The following is a 10,000-nucleotide window of genomic DNA, read 5'->3' on the forward strand; positions in this document are numbered from 1 at the left end:
ATTTGTTTGTTATCTTGTAATGATAGTTTTCTAAAGTTTTGTTTATTCAATAAGAGAATTTTCTAATTATTCATTTGCTTATTAATTCAGTAATTTATTCGCTTCCTCATTTGTCATTTCTTATTTCATTATTTACCTCTTTTCAATCTATTTTCATTCACTTATTTGTTTACATATTTATTCATCTATTCATATACTCATTTACATATTTATTTATCAATTCATCAACTAATTCATAGATTTATTAATTTACCAATATATCTATACATTCATTCATCCATTATTTATTCATATATTTATTAAATTACCTGCTTTGTCATCTATTTTTTCTTTTTATCTGTTCCTCTCTATGCTTATTTACCTGATATCAATTCGTTTACTCGTTTCTCATTAACAGCTTAGTCATTATTAATATATGCATTCATTTACATACTTTTCCATTCACTTATTTCTAAATTTTCATTCATAGGGAAAGTTGGCGTCACGTGACCCGGGATCTCCACGGGCTACTCACGTCACTAGAGTCCTTTTACCGTCCACTTCCTTCAGGATTCCCGCCCATGTTGGCTAGGTCGGTAAAATTGCCATGCTTTTACCCTGCGAAGGGATAGATAAAACGACACTGAAAATCTGTTACGCTGAGTATATTATTGTAGTTTTTTTTTAATAGAAAATGTGTTGATAATGAATTGAATATTGTATTGATTCTAATTTCGTATCTAGTCTGGATCTCCGTCAAGATGAAGACATCCATGAAAAATGGTTGAGGCACCAAGAAGCACAGAAAAATCCTTGTATGGAAGGTAAGTATTTAGGTATCATGTACGTGAACTACATTTATTTATAGTTAACTATTTTCTTCTTATCTTAACGTTATACCCATTCCCCTTCTAAGATAATAAAAATCGATGACTTGTAGAAAATAACAAACACAACGGATGTTCCATACATTTGACATAGTTATTCCTCTTCCCTGAGTTTGGGGTATACGTTTTCTTTGATAGAGAGCTAAGATAAATTTACTGTAGTTACCCCGTTAACTTTCTCTGACAAGTCCCGTTTTCTGTGACAGACCCGGCCACCGCTCCTTACCTACAGAGGATCGTCCTTCTACCGGAGGTCGACCTCAAACCGGCTTTCACGCCACTTGTCACGTCCTACTGGGCAGAGGTGGAGTACGAGCTCATTACAGTTCAAGTGACAGGTGTAGCGCTTCACTGCCAGGCTGAGGCGCGACTTGAGGACAAATTTGGGCCGTCTACGTGAGTTTCGAAGAGAGTGGCAGTTTGCTGTGAAGTGCGAAATGGACTGTTTTATTTATGCAGTAATGATATTTTTACTAACATGATTACTCTCCCCCCCTCTCTCTCTCTCTCTCTCTCTCTCTCTCTCTCTTTCTCTTTCTCTTTCTCTCTCCTCTCTCTCTCTCTCTCTCTCTCTCTCTCTCTCTCTCTCTCTCTCTCTCTCTCTCTCTCTCTCTCTCTCTCTCTCTCTCTCTCTCACGTTCTCTATCTATCTATCTGTTTAACCCTCCTCTTCTCTTCCCTCCATCTTTCTATCATCCTCTCTCAATCCCTCCCTCCCTCCGTCCCTCCCCCACCTTCCCCTCTTCCCTCTCCATCCCCTCCCTCCTCCCCCACCTTCCACCCTTCCTCCCCCCTCCCCTCCCTCCCCCCCTCCCCTCCCTCCCCCCTCCCCTCCCTCCCCCCTCCCCTCCCTCCTCCCCCACCTTCCACCCTTCCTCCCCCTTCCCTCCCTCCTCCCCCACCTTCCACCCTTCCTCTCACCCTTCCTCTCACCCTCACACAGGCTAGTGAACTACACCCTAGGTCTTGGCGACAACCACCTCACTCTGGCCGTGGTGGACATCGCCCATTCAGAGCCCTGGACCCTTAACACTTACACAATTCACCTCACCCGCCGCTCGCCCCCACGCCCGCGGCCTGACGTCACCTCACGCCCGCACCACCAAGTGTGCGCGCTTATACAGGTGAGAGGGAGGAGGAGGAGGGGGTGGGAGGGAGAGGGTAAGAGAGGGGAGGAAGTGAGAGGGAGATGGAGTAGGGTTAAGGAAGGGAGGGGAGGGAGTAAGGGAAAGGAAGAGGAAGATAGGCAGAAGCTGCAGTATATATGCATATACATATACATACACACACACACATGTCTATATATACATATATATACATATACATATATATATATTATATATATATATATATATATATATATATGTCTATATATACATATACATACATACATACATACATATATATATTATATATATATATATATATATATATAAATATATATACATATATATATATATATATATATATATATATATATATATATATGTGTGTGTGTGTGTGTGTGTGTGTGTGTGTGTGTGTGTGTGTGTGTGTGTGTGTGTGTGTGTGTGTGTTAGTACGTGTGCATGTGTGTGTCAACGTGTGTTAATATATGTGTATGTCTGCGTATGCGTGCGTGCTTGCGTGTGCATACTGCATGTGTGTCTTGATCTAACACCACGCCCCCTTTGCCTCCTCCCCCCCCTCCTGCAACGCCGTCCCAGGAGTGTGAGCTGCGCATGTCCCCCTCGGAACCGTGTGGGCTGAGGGTCGAGTCTTCCTTCAACTCGTGGGCGGCCTTTCACGCCCACGCCCAGGCCCTCAAGTCCTGTAACCAAGGAGACGCCCACGGTGAGTCCAGTGTGCTATTGTTGTCGTTGTTGTTATTGTTGTTAGTGTTTTTATTGTCGTTGTTATTATTCTTATTATTTTTACCTTAAATGTTTTCTTTGTTATTGTCTTTGATCATAATGGTAATTATGTTGATGGTTATTACAGTGATAAAGATTCTGAGGATGATAATGTTGATGATTATTAGCAATTTACAGTAGAATGATAATGATAGTGATATATTAATCATATAATTTATATCATTTTTAAGTTATTATATGTATTATACCTCATTTATTTTATCATTGTTCTTATCCTTTACCCATAATTACTACCCACCTTCGTTTCCCATTCACTTTCTCTCTCTCTCTCTCTCTCTCTCTCTCTCTCTCTCTCTCTCTCTCTCTCTCTCTCTCTCTCCTCTCTCTCTCTCTCTCTCTCCTCTCTCTCTCTCTCTGTCTCTCTCTCTCTCTCTCTCCATCCACCCTACTCTTCTCTTCTTTTATCACCCCATCCCTTTCTTCCATTCTTCATTCTTCCTCTTCGCTTCATTCTATTACCTCATGCATTTTTTACTCTATTCTTTTGTTTCCTTTCTCCCATCCTTTATTTTTGTTTTTCCTTATTCGTTCCTTCATCCTCTCAATTCTTCCCTTTCTCCCTCTCCCCTACCTCTCTGTTCTGTTCCTTCCCCTCTCCCTCCCTACCTCTCCCCCCCCCTCTCCCTCCCTACCTCTCCCCTCCCGCCCCTCCCCCGCCCCTACCATCCCACCCCTCCCCCGCCCCTACCATCCCACCCCTCCCCCGCCCCTACCATCCCACCCCGCGCCTACCATCCCACGCCACCCCACCCCCCATTACAGGGCGCTGGGTAGTGCCATGCGGTTGGTGCCTCGAGCGTGCCACCTGCGACTGGACGAAAGCAGTTTGGCAGCCGTATGCTTGCACGCACCGCCCGCTCTCTCGCCCGGATCTCCAGAAGTGTCTTAAAGGGAAAACGGTGAGGAAATTAGCGGTTCCATGTTGAGTGAAAATGAAAAAAAAAAATATTGAAATAAATGAAATTTTAAGATATATTAGAATAGTCATTGAGTCTGATTTTTTTTTTTTTTTTTTGGGGGGGAGGGTGTTGGCTTGGTAAGTGGCCAATAAGATTTTGAAATGATAGATAATAATGATAAATTTGACAATTAATAATAATAATAATAATGATAATAATAATAATAATAATAATAATAATAATAATAATAATAATAATAATAATAATAATAATAATAATGATAATAAATAATAACAATAACAATAATAATAATGATGATGATGATGACGATGGTTAATCATTTTATAAAAAAGTCAGAGATTATCAACGTAACTCTGGCACCCTTTTTAATAACTCCATCGCGCCGTCTCATTTCTCCTTCTTTCACCAATGATTTATTTCTCACCATCCTCTCCCCTCCCTCTCCCCTCTCCGTCTACCCCTCTTCCTCTCTTTTATCCTCCATTCCCTTTCAGCTCGTCTTCCTCGGCGACAGCACGAATCGCGGGATGCTCTACGCCCTCGTGGAAAAGGTCAACGGCTCCTTGACCTCCTGGGACAAGACCCACGACTTGAAGGTCATCCGGAAGGTCAGCTCGGGTCACGCCAATTTTGCCTTCGCTTACTACCCTAAGTTCTGGCTGCCGCCCAATCAGCGCCCGGTTTTCGACAAGACGCTCTATCAGCTGTTGCTCAGGTGAGGGGGGTAGGGGGAATGGGTGGGTTGGGGGATAGGGGGTAAGGGGGATGGGTGGGTTGGGGGGGTTGCGTGGGGTGAGTGAGGGTGGGTATAGGTATAGGGGATGGGGGGGTGAGGGTGGGTATAGGTATAGGTGGGTTGGGGGGGGATGGGTGGATTGGGGGGGTTGCGTGGGGTGAGTGAGGGTGGGTATGGATATAGGTGGGTTAGGGGATGGGGGGGAGTTGGGGGTTCCGTGGGGATGGGTGGTGGAGGTGGGTTGGATAGGGGTGGGTTGGGTGGGTGGGTGAGTATGGGTGGGTGGATGGGTGGGTTGGAGGGTTGGAGGTGGGTTTTGAGTAGGGGGGGGTTGAGGAGGGGGTGGGGAGTGGGTGGGTTGGTGGGGATCGGTATGATGGGTGGGCTGCGTGGAGGAGGTGGGTGGGAGGGTTTGTAGAGGAGGTGGGTTGGGTGGGTTGGCTGTAGATAAGTGGAAATACGAGTTGGGTGGAAAAGGGGGGTTTGGTGGGGGTGGGTAGGGTGGGTGCAGGAGGTGGGTTGGTTGTGGGTGAAGGAGAGTGATGGGTGGAGGAGGTGGGTTGGCGGTTTGAGTGGAAGGCGGGTGGATGGGTGGATGAGTGGAAGGCGGGTGGATGGGTGGATTGAGTGAAGGCGGTTGATGTGATGAATGGAAAGGCGGGTGATGTGGATATTGGGTAGATGGATGGGTGGATGAGTTGGGTGTCGACGATGTTAAATCGCAGTAGAGGAGGTGAGATGTTGGGGGGGGGGGGAGGAGAAGAGGCATATGTATTTATATCTTTTATGTATATCTAAAAGTTGAAACGTTAAAAAATAAATAATGAATTAAAACGATATATCTGACACTTCAACATAAAAATGTAATTTTGTCGAACATTTTCCAACAGAAATGAAAATTCTCCGGATCAAAAAAAAAAAAATATCCAACCATTACTTACTGCAATAGCAACAAAATGCAATGTCAATTCATCAATCCTCATTGCCCTTAACCCTTTCAAATTTCTCAGCTGACTAATCATTTTCCTCCTAATTATCTCCTATTCATATTTTCTCTTCATAATTTTTTTCTCATTCACCAACAGGGCGAGTCCATTGCAGAATAACAGCAACACGGTCGTTGTGGTTGGAGGCGTCCATTGGCTTGCTGTGCAACATTTACACATCCTCACTTCAGTGTTGCATAGGTGAGGGGAGGGAGGGAGAGACAGGCTGATTGACAGACAGACAGACAGATAAATATATGAACAGACAGACAAATAGATAAGATAGAGAGAGACAGGGAAATAGATAGCCAACAGCTAGATAGATAGATAGATGGGCAGACAGGCAAACAGGAGAGAGAGAGAGAGAGAGAGAGAGAGAGAGACAGAGAGAGAGAGAGAAAGAGAGAGACAGACAGATAGATAGACATATATATAATGATGATAATAATAATAATAATAATAATAATAATAATATTATTATTATTATTATTATCATTATAATGATGATAATAATAATAATAATAATAATAATAATAAATGATAAAATAATAATAATAGTAATAATAATGATAATGATAATGACGATGATGATGATATGATAATGATAATAATATTGATAAAAATGATAATGATAATGATAATAATAACAGTAATAATATTAATGATAATGATAATAAAAAATATAATGAGGATGAGGATATTATTTTGATTATTCTAATATTGTTGTTGTTGTTGTTGGTATTATTATTATTATCATCATCATTATTATTATTATTATTATTATTCTTATTATTGTCATTATTATCATTATTATTAGTAGTAGTATCATTACCATTATCATTATAATTATTATTGTTACTATCGCTATTATTGTTATTATTATTATTATCATTATTATTAGTAATACAAGTAGTATTACCATCATCAGTCATAATCACCATTATTATCATTATTGTTCTTGTTATCATTGTTGTTATTATTCACCATCATCATCACCATTATCTTCATTATTGTTATTATTATCCACGTTATCACCATCTTTGTCATGAGTATTCTTCATTACTTTCATTATTCAGTGTTATCATCATTACTGCCCTTGTCCTCCCCTTTATTACTATCTTTATCATGATTATTGCTCTTTTTTTTATCGCTGTTATCCCCATGTTCATCCCGCTTATCCTTATCACCATCTTTATCATGATTATTACCCTTTTTTTTTAATCTCTGCTATCCCCATGTTCATCCCGATTATCCTTATCACCATCTTTATCCTGATTCTTCCTTCCCTCCTTCTCTCCCGTGCAGAGAGGGTCTCGAAGGAGCGCAGGTCGTTTTGAAAACCCTTGGCGCGGGGTTTCACGCAGCGGCGCCAGGGGTTCATACGGTGACGGCGGTGAGTGGGGGGTTGTGGGGGTGGGGAGGGGGTTGTGGGGGTGGGAGGGGGGAGTGTGGGTGTGGGGGGTTGTGGGGGTGGGGGTGGGGAGAAGCGGAGGGGGAGAGGGGTTATAGGGTGGAGGGTGGAAGGGGGTGGGGAGATGGGGGTTGGGTTAAGGTTAGAGGGAGGAGGGGGAGGGGGGTTGTGGGGGTGGAGGAGGGGTGAAAGAAGGGGGTTGGAGGGGGAGGCGGAGGGTGGGTTAGGGTAAGAGGGGAGGGGTTGTGGGGGGTGGAAGGTGGAGGGAGGGTCGAAAGGTGGATGGGCGCTGGTGGATACTTTTTGTATAATAAGATTGGTGGTTATATAGGTGTAATTTTGTTTATTTCTGTTATTATCTTGTCTATTTTTTTCAGCCACGACATAGTGATGATAATGATGTTGGTTATAAACATTTTTATTGACGAATAGACAGATATGACAACTGATTTAGGAAAAAAAAGCAAGATGTCTTTATTCTCATAATGCTTTGTCCCTCTTGATAAAAAAAAATCAGTTGTTATTTTTCTTCTCGTTTTCTCTTGATCTTTCTGTCTCTCTTTCTTTCTCTGTCTGTTCTTTCTGTCTCTCTGTGTCTCTCTCTCTTCTCTCTTTCTCTCTTTTTTCTCTCTTTCTCTCTCTCTCTCTCTCTCTCTCTCTCTCTCACCATCTTGCCCTATCATCTCTTTCTCCTTCTCTTTCCCCTTTCCTTCCCCCGCTCTCTCTCCTTCTCCTCTTTTCACCCTCTCTTTCCCTCTCCCTCTTCCTGCTTAACCCGTTCTCTCTCTCTCTCCCTCACCTCTATCCCTCTTCCTAACTCTCTCTCTCTCTCTCTCTCTCTCTCTCTCTCTCTCTTTCTCTCTCTCACTCTCTCTCATCTCAATCTCTTTCCCTCTCCCTCTCCCTCCTTCTCACCTCCTCACCCCCCACTTTTCCATCTCTCTCATCCCTCCCTCCTCTCTCTCCTCCCCCCTCCCTCATCTTAATTTCCCTTCCCTCTTCCTAATTCCCCTTCTCATCTCTCTCCCTCTACCTCCCTCTAGCGCGACCATTCCCGTCTCCTGGCGCATTCCCGTTCCTTGTCTTCCTACGCCAGACATCGAGGCTATCATGTTGTGGACACGTTTAACATGACGTCTGCGAGATACAGGCATTTCCTTCAGGGCAAATGCGCTTGTCATTTTCACCAGGTGGGTGTGGTGGGTACTGCATTGTGTGGGGGTGTCATGCGTTGTTTGTGGGTATGGTGTTGTGTTTGCGTGGTGTTTGTATTTTGTGTATGGTGTTTCGTGGGTATGGTGTGTGTGTGTGTTTTTTTTTTTGTGTGTGTTGTGTATTGTGCTGTGGGTATGGTGTGTGTTGTATGGTGTCTGGTGTTATAGGTGTTGTATTTTTGTGTGTTGTGTCCTGTTTGGTTTGTATGGTGTGTATGTGTGGTGTGTTGTATGTTATTGTATGTTATTGTATTTTGTGCAATGTGGTGGATCTAGTATGCAGTGTTTGGTGCTTTTGTGTGTTGTATCTTGTCTGTTGCATTTTGCATGCCATGCTGTATTTAAATGTGCTTTGTGTCGGTTTCTGTGAGATTTTTTAAAATAAGAAAATGTGTTATATATTATTCCTATTTGTCTTTTTGTCTTATATAAAGTTTTTGTGTCGTGAGTATGTTATTTTAACTGAATTCCGTCTATCAGGAAAAATAATAACTGGCAACTGCAACACTCCGATCTCTTAAGAAAAATAATAAAGTGGTTTTAAAATCAGCATATTTTAGTAAGAAATAAAAGTAAATGAATATAGATAAAAAAATAGATAAATAAACAAAACTATTGCATAAAAAAATCTTAGATGCATATATATAGCTATAAATATAAGACATGTAATCGTAAGATAAACGTAAATGAATAGAAGAGAATAAGTAAAATAAGAATAAGAAAATAAGTAAAACTACTATATTGACTTTTTTCCAATAAATATATATAGATATAGAAATAGAAAACGTGTAATTCTTAATTAAGCCTCTGGTGTCCCCTGATTAGGGGGGACTTCGCAATTCGGAGTGAGGGACAATTCCACTCTTTATTTTCTTTCCTGAGTGTTATTCGTACTTTCCTCTAACTTCTGTCCATGTAGTTATCCTTCTATATACGCTAATTTCTTCTCAGATATAACAGATGTATGAAATTTATATTTAACGGGATTTATGAATATCGAATGATTTTTTCCCTAGGACAGTCATTTTAAAATTTTAAAATAAATATCTGGGTTTGTACAGTAGGATAAGAATTTTAAATGTGATCCAATTAAGGATAATTGCAAATATTAATACCTCTTACTATATCCAACTTTCCTTGCATGTAAATGGTTTCTTCCATTATTCTACTTAAAATATACTCTCAAATAAAGTCTCCAAACTGGTAATTCATTTAATCCTTCCCTTTTCCCCTCCCCTCCCCTCTCAATCCTTTCTTCCTTCCCCCTCTTCTCCCTCACCCCTCACTTTCTCCTAATCGTCCCTCCTTTTCCCTCCTTTTCCCTTCCCACTTTCTTACCCTCCCTTTCCCTCCTACCCCTAACACCCCCCCCCCCATTTTCATCTTCCCCTCCAATTCTCTCTTTACCTTCACCCTCTTCCCCTCACTCCCCTTCCCTCGCAATGCACTACGCCTTCCCTTCCTCTCCCCTTTCCCCTCACTTCCCTCTTCCCCCTTTAATCCTCTTTTCCCCTCACTCTCCGTCCTCTCTTGTTCCCTTCATACCCTCTCCCCTTTCCCCCCCCCTCTTTCTCTCCCCTCTATCCTATCAATTTCCCTTCAAACCCTCCTCCTTCTTCCCTTTCCTCCCCCCATTCTTCCCCTAATCCCCCCCATCCTTCCCCTCCTTCTACCCCCCCTCCTCCTCCTCCTCCCTCCCTCCCTCCTTCTGCTGCGTCTCCTGCAGGTCTCGAGCGAGAGGAAACCCGAAGGCGAGATCCAGTATCACGTCGAGGGTGAGATAAACGACGTATACACCAGCATCCTCGCCAACACCATCTGCCAGCATCCTTTGCCCGGGAGATGATTGCGGGGGTGAAAGATTTCCCTGTCGCTGTCTGCCTGTCTGTTTGTCTCTCTGTTCTCTCTCTCTCTCCCTCTCTCTTCTCTCTCTCTCTCTCTCTCTCTCTCCTCT

At 42.5% G+C, this 10,000-nt stretch overlaps 1 protein-coding gene across 1 annotated transcript in view; it reads left to right on the forward strand.

Moving 5' to 3' along the window:
• Positions 1–9,955, forward strand: part of LOC119597543 (cadherin-like and PC-esterase domain-containing protein 1) — a 17,664-nt gene extending 7,709 nt beyond the window's left edge. The window contains exons 6-16 of the mRNA XM_037947120.1: positions 470–571; positions 724–803; positions 1,073–1,262; positions 1,810–1,990; positions 2,573–2,699; positions 3,542–3,678; positions 4,194–4,414; positions 5,521–5,622; positions 6,727–6,814; positions 7,876–8,022; positions 9,773–9,955. Coding sequence (XP_037803048.1) covers positions 470–571; positions 724–803; positions 1,073–1,262; positions 1,810–1,990; positions 2,573–2,699; positions 3,542–3,678; positions 4,194–4,414; positions 5,521–5,622; positions 6,727–6,814; positions 7,876–8,022; positions 9,773–9,892 — 1,495 coding nt within the window. The 3' untranslated portion in view covers positions 9,893–9,955. The remainder of the gene's footprint in view (positions 1–469; positions 572–723; positions 804–1,072; positions 1,263–1,809; positions 1,991–2,572; positions 2,700–3,541; positions 3,679–4,193; positions 4,415–5,520; positions 5,623–6,726; positions 6,815–7,875; positions 8,023–9,772) is intronic.
• Positions 9,956–10,000: the final 45 nt, after the last annotated feature.

This window comes from Penaeus monodon, chromosome 39 (genome assembly GCF_015228065.2).
Source record: "Penaeus monodon isolate SGIC_2016 chromosome 39, NSTDA_Pmon_1, whole genome shotgun sequence".
Taxonomy (NCBI): Eukaryota; Metazoa; Arthropoda; class Malacostraca; order Decapoda; family Penaeidae; genus Penaeus; species Penaeus monodon.